Source organism: Carassius auratus, chromosome 9 (genome assembly GCF_003368295.1).
Source record: "Carassius auratus strain Wakin chromosome 9, ASM336829v1, whole genome shotgun sequence".
In the NCBI taxonomy this organism is placed as follows: domain Eukaryota; kingdom Metazoa; phylum Chordata; class Actinopteri; order Cypriniformes; family Cyprinidae; genus Carassius; species Carassius auratus.
In genome coordinates this window covers 3,155,126-3,170,941 of record NC_039251.1, presented here as the reverse complement: position 1 = coordinate 3,170,941, position 15,816 = coordinate 3,155,126, and the positions used below count along the sequence as shown (strand labels likewise).

At 36.0% G+C, this 15,816-nt stretch overlaps 3 protein-coding genes and 1 pseudogene across 6 annotated transcripts in view; all 4 read right to left on the bottom strand.

Annotated features, from left to right (window-relative positions):
- LOC113109173 (NACHT, LRR and PYD domains-containing protein 12-like) overlaps window positions 1-15,816 on the bottom strand; it is a 1,059,377-nt gene that overhangs the window by 288,324 nt on the left and 755,237 nt on the right.
- LOC113109178 (NACHT, LRR and PYD domains-containing protein 12-like) overlaps window positions 1-15,816 on the bottom strand; it is a 365,574-nt gene that overhangs the window by 68,979 nt on the left and 280,779 nt on the right. The window lies entirely within an intron of this gene.
- LOC113109209 (uncharacterized) lies at window positions 556-5,053 on the bottom strand. The gene is made up of 8 exons (XM_026272868.1): window positions 4,946-5,053; window positions 4,437-4,554; window positions 4,254-4,345; window positions 3,667-3,784; window positions 3,449-3,550; window positions 3,205-3,378; window positions 1,002-1,179; window positions 556-767 (listed from the first exon to the last, which is right to left on the bottom strand). The coding sequence occupies exons 1-7, from the start codon at window positions 5,036-5,038 to the stop codon at window positions 1,022-1,024; spliced, it is 855 nt and encodes a 284-aa protein (XP_026128653.1). The 5' UTR covers window positions 5,039-5,053; the 3' UTR covers window positions 556-767; window positions 1,002-1,021.
- On the bottom strand, window positions 3,878-4,016 carry LOC113109402 (uncharacterized; annotated as a pseudogene).

Here is a 15,816-nt window from a genome sequence, read left to right as displayed (position 1 = left end):
AACATCAGTATGTATTTACAATATATACAAACTATAAATAAACATTATTCTACAAGTTCTGTATAAGTACATGCTGTTGTTCATTATGACTAATGTAGTTAATGTTGACATTTGAAACATTGTTAGTGGTACCCATAGAAGAAAAAATAAATAGTATTTGTAATTAGATTAATTACTTTAAATGTTTTAAATATTGATATAAAACTTGAGATTAAATATTAAGTCTCTGCATACAAATTAAATATATATACATATATATAGATATGTGTGTGTGTGTGAATATACATTTTATTAAATGTGCAATAACATAGCAGTTGATGTGTTCTGTAATGCCCAATGTAAAATCAGAAATATAAAAGTAACAAGAAGTAAGCAAGCTGTGCTAGCTGTGTCTCTGTAACAGTGGTGACAGAGGATCATGGGTAATGTAAAGGCTTCTGTTATCCAAATCTGACTTTTACTTATTTTGTTTTATAATATGACATATATTTAATTCCAGAGTCAAATCAGAAAGAGTTTGAAGATGGTGAATCCAATGCTTCCAATGTTTGTGCTAAAACTTTAAAACTCTTCTTCAGAAAGCTGTGGGCTGCTGTTGTCCTCACTCTCCTCTTCATCATCTTCTTCTAGCATGAAGGAATGGTCTGTGTTGACACTACCATAGGTGCTGGTGACTGCTGCTAGTTTTTGCTGCAGAATGTGCTGCTTGTGTAAGATACAGCAATGTAGCCCCCTTTGCCCCTCTTCGGTCAGCTCTCGATGTGGATCTTAAGTAAAGGGTTAAGAAAATTGACATTGATAATTAGGCAGCATTTCATGAACTATATAGTGGGAAATATGCACTGCAGTTTGAATGCCAAGGACTAAGAAATAGCTGACAAAAAAGGTGATTTAAAATTACTTTTAGATTTGAAACAATATGTACAAGAAACCATAACATTAGCTTACTGGCATCAACATATTTTGGCATTATTTAAATAAAAAACATTCACTGTACATACTGTGGATCTTGATGTCCTCTTTAGTTTCCCGAAGGAGGATGTCCAGTTTGTCCAATGTTTTTTTTTAGATGTTGATAATGCTGAGTCATCTCCTTTACAATTATTATCTTCTCCTCCTCCATGCGCCGTACCAGCATGACTTGGTCAAACAGTTGCCTCTTTAAGCGGAGACTCACCACTACTTTTTTTTTTTTTTTAAATAAAAAAGGAGGGAAAAAAAATTAAAACACTTTAACATATTCAGCTTAATGCCTAGCACAGTGTTCTTCATTAGGCATTTTGTGTGCCTTAAGAATAATATTGATAAAGAACTTGTCCAACAAGGACAATTTATAAGGCTGATCATTTATATAATATCCTAACTATATCATCCCTATTTCTGCATTTAATAATGCAGCCAATACACCTATTTGGTAATATCTGAAACATCACTCTACAAAATAAACAAAATAAGTTATGCTCAGTAATGTTTTTAAATCAAGACATACTGTATTGGCTGGGTTACATATTGCATTACGTAGGATACCAAATCGGTAGGCTGATTTATTTCATGTGACCTCCCTCAACTCTGACCTGCACCAGTCACTTTGTGTAGCACTGGTCTGCTAACCACTTCATTCAACTACCTTTTCTGTCAGTAAATAAAGAACTGCTCTTTGAGATTTTTGTCACTTTACCCTGACTGAAAATGCCCTTTTGCAATACAATCATTATATCTGCACATATTTGTTAAATTAAGTCGTTTGCACTCTATCTGCCAGGTTACCTGTGCTGCTTGATTTAACTTTTTATTTTTATTTTATGCTTTATTTCTATTACATGTCCTTACTTGTATATTAGTATAGTTATATGTAATATTTAATCTATATTTATCTGTATATTTATGCTCTACTGTAGTGTTATCTGTAAGCACCAAGGGTCTGAGAGTAACAAAATTTCAATTCTCTGTATGTATGTACTGTGTACGTGGAAGAATTGACAGACTTTGAATTCATGCTTAGAATGGATTTTTCAGATTCAGGATAAATATGGCTTTCTTTTTGAATGTGTTCTGTTATTGCAGCTCTTATATATTTATATATATTTATATATATATATATATATATATTATACACACAGTACAGAACAAAAGTTTGGAAACATTACTATTTTTAATGTTTTTGAAAGAAGTTTCTTCTGCTCATCAAGCCTGCATTGGTTTGATCAAAAATACAGAAAAAAAATGTAATCTTGTGATATATTATCATAATTTAAAATAATTTTTACATTTATTATACTTTAAATTATCATTTATTTCTGTGATGCAAAGCTGAATTTTTAGGATCATTATCACATGATCCTTTAGAAATCATTCTAATATGATGATTCATTATCAAAGTTGGAAACAGTTCAGCTGCTTAATATTGTTTCAGAACATGTGATACTTTTATAGGATACTTTGATGAATAAAAAGTAAAGAAAAAAAAAGAAAAAAAAAGAAGAAGCTATGTTTTTAAAATATAAATATTTTGTAACAACAATATACACTACTGGTCAGTAATTTTTTTTCTTTGTTTTTTAAAAATAAAATCAATACTTTTATTCAGCAAGGATGTGTTAAATTGATAAAAAGTGATAGTAAAGAAAATATATTATTAGAATTTTATTTTTATTTTGAATAAATGCAGTTCTTTTTAACCTTTTATTGATCAAATATATTAGACAGCAGAAGTGTTTCCAACACTCATAATAAATCAGAATATCAGAATGATTTCTAAATGATCATGTGATCGACTGATGTTACATGTGACACTGAAGACTGGAGTAATGATGCTGAAAATTCAGCTTTGCATCACAGGAATAAATTATTTTTTTAAAGTATATTCAAATAGAAAACTATTATTTTAAGTTGTAATAATATTTCACAATATTACTGTTTTTTTTCTGTATTTTTGATCAAATAAATGCAGGCTTGATGAGCAGAAGAAACTGCTTTCAAAAACATTAAAAATAGTAATGTTTCCAAACTTTTGGTCTGTGCTGTATATATGTGTGTGTGTGTGTGTGTGTGTGTGTATACACACACACACACCCATTCTTTACCGTATGTTTCACCTTTTTCATTTGGTGGCAGTGTTAAATTGCTGACTGTTATTACTTGTATTAACAAATCAACAGAATTTTGTGAATTTTAAAAAGCACAAATATATAACACATTACTTACCATCTCCTTGTGCTTCCCAAGGTAGAATAAAATCATCTGAGAGACAGCATGCTGCTTTTGTGTCAATTTTCTCTTCACAGCCAGGAAGGGTGTTGTACTGCAGTATCTTCTCTTGGAGTGTCTTTTTGAGCTCACTTAGTCTCCTCCGTTTGCGTTGCCTTGTTTGGTTGCTGTCTGTAAATTCAAAAATATTATTAGAACAAACACTTAAAAAATGCAAGCTGAGTGACATAGTAGCAAATACCATTTTGTCGATATAGATCATGCTTTTTTCTTCGGATGGAATAAATCATTTCATCGATTTCTCTCTGGAGCTCTTCCTGACTACTGTGAGTACTTTGTCTCTCTTGAACAGAAATATGCAAAGTTGAACATTACGGAAAACACGGTATCACTACAAAAATGTAGCCACATTTATGGAAATAAAGTACCAATTTATGCATCAGTGGCTATACAACATACCACTGGCTGCCCATTGCTTGACATCAAACACCCATTGATCTGCATCATCCATAGAGATGTTTAATTCCTGCTTGAGACTCTCAAGATTGGCTGCTTCCATTTCTGCTCTCTGTGTACTCTATTTAAAAATAAATAAAAATACAGACAACATAGTATCACTACAAAATCAGGCCACAAATGCCCCCAGAAAAACTTAGAAAGAAAAAAAAATGCAGGGAGAGCGTGCCTGCAGTCCCCCACTACCATAAATTCTGCAGTCAAGATTGTACATTTGGGGAATTCACAGGGGTCAGCCTTGCCCTGTATAAACCACTTTCTTGATCATGGTGTCTCCTCATTCAAGTAAGTAAATGACAAATAACATCTAAAATCAACCTTTGTTTTTACTTTAGGGTCAAGTACCTTTTGTCTTCTCACATATTTTTTAAACATCTATGTACTTTATAAAAGTATTAATTTTGATTTATACTCGTAATTAACATTATTAAAAACTGAGACCATACAATACAAAATGCATGTCACAACACCTCCAGGGCCCAGAAAACAACTCAGACACTTAAGGTTAACATGCAATATAGCCTTCTTACTTTGATAAATCTTTTCACCAGTGTCTTGTGGAGACTTTCTTCCTTCCTACGATTCCATGCCATGGCAAGCACAGTTATCATATCTGCTCTGCCTTAAAAACACAAAACAGATAATAACAAATCCATTGTACTATCTAGTAAATTGTGTCACACGCTGTTAACGATTTAGTTTTTTCAACCAACCTGACTTGGTCATGTACTTTGTAGTAAGAGCAGCCCTTGAAAGAAAGCTATTGACCTGTTCCACCTCTTCACCAACAGTATTTCCTGCACCATCCTGGCTTCTACCGCCCCACCTAACCTGATCCAAAACATAAGATCAAGTCATTTGTCATTAAAAACATATTGATTAGTCGGTGTATCCTAAACTGAATTTGGTGGCATTAGCAAATATTGAAAATATAAATGTTCTGAGGTAGTATTATAATGAAAGTAAAGCTTTCACATCTGCAGTTGGAAGGGTTTACAAACAGCCCTGCTGATTTTGTAACAGTATGATCATTAGTAGTAATTGTAACCGTCTTAAAAGTTTATTGCTCGTGTGTGCGTGTGTGTGTGTGTATTTCACTAATGTGGACTACCTTTTCTGAAACACCATATTAAAAGAGATAAAAATCCAGCTAAATATTTCTGATGCTGTAAGAATATGCTTATAAAAACTGAAACTCGTACACTTAAATTGCACACTGTACCTCACATTTGCCAGTGTGAGCCTTGGCATGCATTACAGACAGAAAAGGCTTCATCATGGTAAGTGGTTGGAGTTCAGGCAACTTCTCTGCCATCTTTTCAAAATAAGGCCAGTACCTGTAATGGGAAAAACACTTTGTATTTGAGATGCAAGGACATATGTGACTTGCAAAATTCATGTAAACAATCAAAGAACACTGTGCTGTCATATTGCATTTAATATCTGGAACTAGTAAATTGATAACACAGTCACCATATTAATTTTCTAAGTCCATAATATATTAAATGTGTGATTTTTAGCTAGTCATGGTGTTATTGACATGCATAACATAGATTAATAATCGTAAAATATCAGTAAAAACTTAAGTTGTCAATAGGCAATGGTAAACTTGCAAGCCTACCTGCAGGTAATGTCCATACAAAAGAATGTTGCATTTGTAACTTGTGCCAGCTCCTTCTGCAGGAACATTGGGTAGGCATATATTTCACCACGATAGTGATTTAAGCCTTGCAGCAAGATTCCATGTCTGCACACAGATATTTCAAGGCCCTCTTCATCCACCTTGGCCCTGGACTTCTGAGATGTTTCTCTGCCTGCTGTAAATGTTGCCGGACCACAGACATCATGACCTGTCCTCTGAAAGTAGAAACAATATGGTAAATGTAATACCAGGAAAAAAAAAAAAAAATTAAGGGTTATGGTTTAATAAATCCTTACACTGCACATCTGGCTTCTTATTTGGTCAACAAAGGCAAACACTTTGGCATCTTGTGCGATGAACAGCCCATCAAAAAGAGATGGTTTGTCTGTCCTGTTAAATAAGAATTCATTGACAACACAATTAAATGATCATAAACATTGCATTTACCTCAATTAATATGCAATTTAATCATAAGGTGCCACATATTTTAGTCTGTATGATTACTGTTTAAAGTACAAAAATAAATAACATCTTTAAAGTTGTAGTTCATGTCTTCAGGTTACAGAAGGGAGACAAAAAGTACCTGAACAGTTTGCCACATAATTGTCGCAGAACTCTAATATCACAAGCTGGTTTAAACAGTGCTATATCTTTCAAACAGTTTTTAAAATGTTGTTTAAATATGTATGTTTAAATTTTAGGCAATCATGCACTTTACACATTTTGCTACTTTTCATGGATGAATTTAATTATTTATTAACCAGTAAACTGTACTACAACAACCTGCAAAACAACCAGATGAGATGATTAGTTGTACCAACACTGTATTTAACTGGTTTCTGAAATAAACATTTAGCTAAATACAGAATAAATGACCACAAAGGTCAAAAGGGAATAAGTTGTGTGTCTACACAAGCTCTGAGAGTGCACCAGTCAAAACAAGCAGGCCTCTGTAAGAGTGGGCACAATCCTTGTCCTTGTCAACCTGTGCCTAGAAATCTGAATTTACTAATGGGTATTATTTCATATGGCAAGAGTCTAAAATAGGCAATAACAATGAACCTGATTCTGTTAACAGATGTTGCCAAATACTGCATTTGTGACGTTATTATTATTTTTTTAATATTATATACAACGTTAAAATGATACCTTGTAGTTAAATAATTTAGATAGCTGTAAAACTGTTGTGCCCTGACAATATTCTTTTGATGCTTAAAGTAGCTTTTACTCTAAAGAGTAAACATTTACAGTTTGGGATACAGTATGCTGAAATTAATAAATGGCAATACGACTGAAATTGCGATTCATGACATATAATCTGATTAGTCAGATAATTTACAGGTCATATCAAGTCTTAGACTTTAAAATAATTTAATTACTATTTTTCCATCCCTTTTGTTTTAATTATGTTCCTCTACAAACGGACACAATTAACTTTATATTAATTTATACTATTCATAAATTAACCAGATTATTAAGATTAGGCACCAAAATTAACACTATTTTGATAGTTAATTGATGAGCAGGATTTTGCATGTGAGCTACTAGCACTTCACGAGTTCACCCTTACATCTAATCTGAAGGCAAATAGCAGTCGTGCTGTCCCTATATATATATATATATATATATATATATTTTTTTTTTTTTTAAATGTCTGATGAACAACAACCGAGGGCATCTATCGGATTATGTGAGAGGCCCCTTTTGATCTGCTTAGGTTTAGGGCCGAAACGATTCCTCGAGTAACACGATTACAAAAAATGATGTAGGCAAATTCCTTTGCTTCGAAGCCTCTTTTAATTTATTCTAAATCTCACGTCAGGTTCTTTCGCAATGATTTATTTTTTTAAATGTGACAACGCATTTTTTTTTTTTTTTTTGGCGGAAGGAGACAAGCGCTGCGTCCGAAAATCACGTACTGCAAGGAGTCAGCAGTGTTTTGATTTGAGGACGTAAAGAGAACGTTGTGGCATGTGTCCATTGCAAGACAGAGCTGGCATTCCACAACTAGGGCCCTACAATTTCCGCGATGCAGAAAACGTGGAGGGGATCGCGGAATCCAGTCACAAAAACGGAATTTACAGTTGAACGCGGAATGGCACGGAACTTTGCCAATTATTATTATTTATTTAATATTTATTTATTTTTATTTTTTTGAATGAATTAATCAAAATAGGTCATTGCACTTACATCCAATTCACGAATTAATATCTCTAAATATTAAGCCGGAACAGTATTTAAATGTAAATCCTGCATGTTCTGTGTGTCTCTGTTAATGAATGGAGCAGGAGCGCGACTTCCTTTATCACACACACACTGAAGCGCGCGTTACGCTCACAGTAATTTCTGCATCTGCTGTCTCACTAAATAAGGATTTGAACACATGAACAACATCTCCAGAACTGCTCTGACAGTCAGTTCATGAGCATTTGACCATTTGATTTAAGTAAAACTAGCATCACATCACATACACAGAACTGAAAAGGTACGTCAACCCGACTAAATAAAAGTCCGGGGTCCTGACATTTTATCCTACCCATCAGATTTACTTTGCATGCGCACATCAGTATAATTATCAATCAATCAATCACCTTTATTTATATAGTGCTTTAAACAAAATACATTGCGCCAAAGCACTGAACAACATTCATTTGGAAAACAGTGTCTCAATAATGCAAAATGATAGTTAAAGGCAGTTCATCATTGAATTCATTGATGTCATCTCTGTTCAGTTGAAATAGTGTCTGTTTTAATTTGCAATCAAGTCAACGATATCGCTGTAGATGAAGTGACCCCAACTAAGCAAGCCAGAGGCGACAGCGGCAAGGAACCGAAACTCCATCGGTGACAGAATGGAGAAAAAAACCTTGGGAGAAACCAGGCTCAGTTGGGGGGCCAGTTCTCCTCTGACCAGACGAAACCAGTAGTTCAATTCCAGGCTGCAGCAAAGTCAGATTGTGCAGAAGAATCATCTGTTTCCTGTGGTCTTGTCCTGGTGCTCCTCTGAGACAAGGTCTTTACAGGGGATCTGTATCTGGGGCTCTAGTTGTCCTGGTCTCCGCTGTCTTTCAGGGCAGTAGAGGTCCTTTCTAGGTGCTGATCCACCATCTGGTCTGGATACGTACTGGATCCGGGTGACTGCAGTGACCCTCTGATCTGGACACAGACTGGATCTGGTGGCCACGGTGACCTCGGAACAAGAGAGAAACAGACAAATATTAGCGTAGATGCCATTCTTCTAATGATGTAGAAAGTACGGTGTTATGTGAAGTGTTCCGTTTCCAGTTTACCTAATTAATGCAGCCTAAAAATCCTTTAACGGATTTGGATATTAAAAGCATATTAGTATGTTATGTGTATGCCAGGTTAAAGAGATGGGTCTTTAATCTAGATTTAAACTGCAAGAGTGTGTCTGCCTCCCGAACAATGTTAGGTAGGTTATTCCAGAGTTTAGGCGCCAAATAGGAAAAGGATCTGCCGCCCGCAGTTGATTTTGATATTCTAGGTATTATCAAATTGCCTGAGTTTTGAGAACGTAGCGGACGTAGAGGAGTATAATGTAAAAGGAGCTCATTCAAATACTGAGGTGCTAAACCATTCAGGGCTTTATAAGTAATAAGCAATATTTTAAAATCTATACGATGTTTGATAGGGAGCAAGTGCAGTGTGGACAGGACCGGGCTAATATGGTCATACTTCCTGGTTCTAGTAAGAACTCTTGCTGCTGCATTTTGGACTAGCTGTAGTTTGTTTACCAAGCGTGCAGAACAACCACCCAATAAAGCATTACAGTAGTCTAACCTTGAAGTCATAAATGCATGGATTAACATTTCTGCATTTGACATTGAGAGCATAGGCCGTAATTTAGATATATTTTTGAGATGGAAAAATGCAGTTTTACAAATGCTAGAAACGTGGCTTTCTAAGGAAAGATTGCGATCAAGTAGCACACCTAGGTTCCTAACTGATGACGAAGAATTGACAGAGCAACCATCAAGTCTTAGACAGTGTTCTAGGTTATTACAAGTAGAGTTTTTAGGCCCTATGATTAACACCTCTGTTTTTTCTGAATTTAGCAGTAAGAAATTACTCGCCATCCAATTTTTTATATCGACTATGCATTCCATTAGTTTTTCAAATTGGTGTGTTTCACCGGGCTGCGAGGAAATATAGAGCTGCGTATCATCAGCATAACAGTGAAAGCTAACACCATGTTTCCTGATGATATCTCCCAAGGGTAACATATAAAGCGTGAAGAGTAGCGGCCCTAGAACTGAGCCTTGAGGTACTCCATACTGCACTTGTGATCGATATGATACATCTTCATTCACTGCTACGAACTGATGGCGGTCATATAAGTACGATTTAAACCATGCTAATGCACTTCCACTGATGCCAACAAAGTGTTCAAGTCTATGCAAAAGAATGTTGTGGTCAATTGTGTCAAACGCAGCACTAAGATCCAATAAAACTAATAGAGAGATACACCCACGATCAGATGATAAGAGCAGATCATTTGTAACTCTAAGGAGAGCAGTTTCAGTACTATGATACGGTCTAAATCCTGACTGGAAATCCTCACATGTACCATTTTTCTCTAAGAAGGAATATAATTGTGAGGATACCACCTTTTCTAGTATCTTGGACAGAAAAGGGAGATTCGAGATTGGTCTATAATTAACTAGTTCTCTGGGGTCAAGTTGTGGCTTTTTTATGAGAGGCTTAATAACAGCCAGTTTGAAGGTTTTGGGGACATGTCCTAATAACAATGAGGAATTAATAATAGTCAGAAGAGGACCTATGACTTCTGGAAGCACCTCTTTTAAGAGCTTAGATGGTATAGGGTCTAACATACATGTTGTAAGTTTAGATGATTTAACAAGTTTATACAATTCTTCCTCTCCTATAGTAGAGAATGAGTGGAACTGTTCCTCAGGGGGTCTATAGTGCACTGTCTGATGCGAAACTGTAGCTGACGGCTGAATGGTTGTAATTTTATCTCTAATAGTATCGATTTTAGAAGTAAAGTAGTTCATAAAGTCATTACTGCTGTGGTGTTGGGAAATGTCAACACTTGTTGAGGCTTTATTTTTCGTTAATTTAGCCACTGTATTGAATAAATACCTGGGGTTATGTTTGTAATTAAGCAAAAACATTTTATTACTCGATTAATCTATGGATTTTTTTTTTTTTTTTTTTGAAGAATACTTTATTACTAATATTTTTAAACCAGAGTCATTGATGAAAGGAGGGTCCGTCGTGAATTTAGATTGGGCGTTCCGGAGTTGGACAAAAGCGAGCCTGATGAGGTTGAATTGGAGAATGGACATAAAATATATATATATATATATATATATTTTTTTTTTTTGAGGCTCTTGCGGCAGCGAGAATTGCGGCAGTAGGGAAGGATGGAAAGGGCTCCTGCGGGAGCAGACACTGCTGCGGTAGTGGTGAAATATAGGTAGAGGCTCCTGCGGGAGCAGACACTGCTGCGGCAGTGGTGAAATATAGGTAGAGGCTCCTGCGGGAGCAGACACTGCTGCGGCAGTGGTGAAATATAGGTAGAGGCTCCTGCGGGAGCAGACACTGCTGCGGCAGTGGTGAAATATAGGTAGAGGCTCCTGCGGGGGCAGACACTGCTGCGGCAGTGAGGACAAAACAGAAAAGGCTCCTGCAGGAGCGGACAATACTGCGGCGGTGGGGAGATACAGAGAAAGCTCCTGCGGAAGGATGGCTGAAGTGAGGATTGACCGTTACAGACAGATAGGGCATGTTAGGAGAGTTAGCTATGGTAGATTAGGAGTTTTAGTGAAAGGGGATGAGCTGGCGTTAGAGGGGTTGGCTGAAGAGGGTTTGAGATAGATATATATAAATAAAATAATCGGCCTGACCACTAATAGGTCTTTGTACCCTCTGCCTTCTGGCAAATCTGGAGCTGGAGGCCACTGAACAGAAAAATGGTTAGTAGCATGAGGGAGCGGAAGAGTTGAGGGCGCGTTTACGAATGGAGGCGGCCTCACGTTTGCTTCAGCTGCTGTAGCTGTGGGTCGTGGGAAGGGGCTGGGGTGTGTAATGTCTTGAAGAACCTGTGTAGCTTGCACTGCTAGCAGAAGTAACAGGATGGAAATACTGGGATGTGCAGGCCCGTGTTGCAAGTAAAAGTAGCTTCATGCTTGCTTTGGCTGCTTTAGTTGTTGGCTGATTTGACAATTGCTCAAACCTTGTCTGAATTAATACAGTCCTGTTGGAAAAGCATCTTTTCCTCTCGTTTTGGCCTTCGGGCCCTTTTAAACAGCCTCCAGAGCAGATAAATTTGGGATGCTGTTTTCCTGTTGTAGTATGGACTGTGAAAATAGAGGCTTTGAAACGATGTAGCATGTTTAGTTTTATAAACCATTGTACCAATAGACATGTCTATAGCAGTAACGTTAATTGCAGTAATGTGATATTCAAATTCAAGCCGTTTCTAAAGACATTTACTTTGCATGCTTTTCATATAACAGTCCTAAAAAGACGATAGAAATTTTACTCACACTTGTTGTTCTGCAGCCAAACACGAGGCAGTTGCGTTTTTTGAAAAATTCTGAATAATCATGCCAGTAAATGGTGAAATATGTCCCTAAATAATTGATCCTGCCGGAATAATTGCATGAAACTTATGTCTGTATCATCTCAGTGAGGTTTAAACATGCACAGTAAAGTAAGTGTAATGTCTTTAGACATTTCGGTGTGGATGACAACTCTGCAAAAAGCCTTTGCTTCGAGTTAAGTCATAACGCCGTTTAACAAATTGTGGCGTCTTCATAAGCGCATTCTATATATAACGTCTATTTAAATTGTTCAGATGAGCAAATCATGGGGTTTTCTTGCATGATTAGCATTTTAATTGTTTGGTCAGACGGTTCATATATTGATCTATATATTCACGTTCATAAATCGGGGATTAAACGTGGAATTTATCTTTTGTATGCTAAATATGTAAACAAGCATATGTGCACAGTACCTATAACTGCGCTTTACATTTTGCAAGATTGACATGCTAAATGGCTAACTGACCAGGTTTACTCTCATCAATTTTGTTAAGATAAGATATGTACCAGTTCATTGCGTTTACGAACGACATGTATCCGTTTAATCGGCTCGACATGTATACCGGTTTAGTCCTTTCGTTCACGAATGAGAGCTCTCGATCTCTGAGACTCATATGAAACTCGCTCATTGTGGATGACAACTCTGAAAAATTCTTCATGAATGAGTGTAAACTGAGAACGATTCGTTCGCCTAGAAGATTCATTCGAAAAAAAACGATTCTTTCACGAACGACATGCCACTACAACAACGCACGGTCTTCGCCGCTAGTGGAGGCAGCATCGAACTGCGCCACGGCTGAAAAAGCGAGAGAGGTTTACTGCGGGGAGAACTGGAGCACTGCTGTGATCCAGCATTATAAGAGAGCCCGGTCCTGGCGAGAAAATCGTGTTGTCGAGTGAGGCGAGCTCAAGGATTTGCACGAGCTTTTGGCCACAACGTGTGGCTTGGCGAGAAGAGCAGCTGACGCGATGACGCTTGTTGGTGTTCGGCGGATAGATATCTTCGTCGGAAGGAAGATTGGGCCTGTGATAAGATGACTGGATATATATGGATATATAGGCTATATCCAGGAAGACTGGATATATATACACGCTTGCGTGCTATTTAAGATGATTAGCTAAACGAGATGCACCTGTGCCAAATTGGATGATTATCTGATCGTGCTTCTCCCGAACTTTGTTAATAAAACCACATATGTTGCTAGCGATCGAGCTAGACACTAAGTTGGGTAGCAAGGTACTGTACGTAACGTTACATTCTTAATGGGTAAAATGGTATTCTCAACAGATTTTTTAACTAAAACGTAAGGCTGTACTTACTTAGTTCCATGTGAATTGCAAACTATCAACACACCTACTAAATATCTGCTTTGCTCTGCTTTGAACTGCTTTGGGCCGGGCCTAGTCAAAGTCCAGGGCCGTTTTTTAGTCCCAGTCTGTCCCTGTGTGTGTGTATGTGTGTGTAGCACTTACACACTAATGCCCCACAATAATAAACATGTTAAATAATCATCTGAGGAGGAATATAATTTATATAGGAGGATATAATTTTATATGCGATATTATCTTTTCTTTTCATCATCATCTTTAAGAGTTCATGATCATTGCTGCTCAACTTGATTTCTCAGTTGATAAATCTGAATCAACAGAGTCGCGAACATGCTCCGAATTCCCGATCTGAATCAAAACAATCAACAATACATCCTAAAAGAGTTCTATTATTTTTAGACAAAAAAGAATCCATTTTACTGACCACAAACTTTTGAACTCTATATTGTTTATTGTTAGAAAAGTCTTCTATTTTAAATAAATGCTCTTCTTTTTAACTTTTCATTCATCAAAGAATCCTGAAAGAAGTATCACAGTTTCAGCAGCACAACTCTGATAATAAATCATCATATTAGAATTGTATGAAAGGCTCCTGGAGAACTTAGGTCTTTTATTGAACTGAGTCTGTCTGGGAATAAAATAAGAGATTTGGGAGTGAAGTGTCTCTGTGCTGGACTGGAGGATCCTCGCTGTAAACTGGAGAAACTGGGGTAAGATTATATATGACACGCTGTAAAATATTTGTGAAGTGAAAAACAAATCACCCAGAAAGCCACAAAGTCAGACAAAATTAAACAAAAGTAGGTATAGTTTGTGAATGTAATACTTCCTACTGATTGGATGAGACTAGGGGTGTCGTGATATACCGGTATTGATGATAACTGTGATATTCAAGCAACAATTTTCGATATCGTGTTAATGTAGTGTGTGACGATATATATTGTAATATTTAAAATGAACAGTTCTTTTATGATAACAGCACATGTAAATACATTAAACATTTTTACATTAAACTCTATAAAATGTTAAGTTGGTCTCAGTGCCGTGCACTTAATGCCTCATCTACATTCATTCTTCAATAAGGTTCATTAGTTAACGTTAGTTAATTACATTAGTTAACATGAATAAATAACATAAATAATGTTAATGTAAACAATATTTCCACATTTAGACGCATTTATTAATCTTAGTTCATGTTAATTTCAGCATTTACTTATGCATTATTAAAATCACAAGTTGTGTTTGTAAACATTAATGCACTGTGAACTAACATGAACAATGAATAACTGTTTTTATTAACATTAACAAAGATTAACAAACTGTGTAATAAATGTATTGTTCATTGTTCATTCATGTTCGTTAAAGCATTAATGCTAACAAATGAAATTTTATTGTAAAGTGTTACCATTAAAGGTCCCATGACATGGATTATTTCCTTTTCTTTAAATGTTTTTTTTACAGACAAAAACAAAGGAACAACTGCAAGATGAAGAAAAATAATAACAGAACATTAACTGGAGTGTGAGAATCATTTTACTATGTTTCAGTGTAGCAAGAGATTTGTCCCTTTTTGCTTTCCTTACATCCAGGTGTGTTTGGTGTATTTGCATGCGGCACAATTTAGGCTACTTTGGGGCAATGTTTGATAAACTATTTGGTTGGGTTTATTACACAGACCTTGCAACCCGAGAGGAAACAAGAATTCCAGAGGGGAACAGAATCAACTGCTGCGCCATGAAATATGAAAAGCTATTTTCTGGACTGAAGACTGAGGGTGTTTTTTTGCAGATGTGTGTGTTCAGTAGAGCTAATGTTATATTTTTGGCCAACCAGTGTGTGAAATATAGTGTGACAGCCTAGATTTAAGTAACTATAACATAAGAACAAGCTTTGACTTATTTATTTGCTCTGTGATTAAAGGGCTGTTTAAAGTCTTTTAGTCTTGAAGATGTCTACATCTAAGTCATGAAATCACAGAAAAGGCGATTAAAGCTGCAAACTGTGCGTGTATAAGCAGCAAACCATGTATCTCAAATGCATGTTCAAATAAAATATAGCCTATTCTGCAATTTGAGGTCACAATATCAGACGTAAGTTGATTTGTATTTTTTTATTAGTAATTTAATTTTATAGTACAGTGCACTTATACTATAAAATATGCGAAAATTAAACCATTTAAATGCATAAACAAATTCTACTGTTATGTTGATTTCTGGCCTTTTTCACATTTTTTTTTTTTTTTTATCATTGCACGCCTCATCCATGATTAATGTTGGAGAACAAGCATTTACAAGTTTTGAGAAGCTGAATGAGCAATAAAACTAAAGTGAGCCCCTTTATTAAAATACCTGGAGGTGAGGAATAATAAAAAAATTAATTGTACTCAGTTGTGTTTAAGGCACTAAAATAGCCCATTATGCCTACATTATAGTCAAACACATTTTTTATATAAAATAATGAAGATTTCTGTGCCACCCCAGACTGGTTGCTGGCCCTTACTTGGCCACCCCTATAAAAACATCCTGGCTTCGC

Bases quoted from the DNA above. Each gene is read 5' to 3' on its own strand.
- LOC113109209 (XM_026272868.1), bottom strand. From the start codon at position 5,038: ATGGCAGAGAAGTTGCCTGAACTCCAACCACTTACCATGATGAAGCCT. The intron at 3,551-3,666 runs GTATGTTGTATA...TTTCTGTTCAAG, and splicing joins CAAGCAATGGGCAGCCAGTG to AGAGACAAAGTACTCACAGT. The intron at 3,379-3,448 runs GTATTTGCTACT...TTGAATTTACAG, and splicing joins TGATCTATATCGACAAAATG to ACAGCAACCAAACAAGGCAA.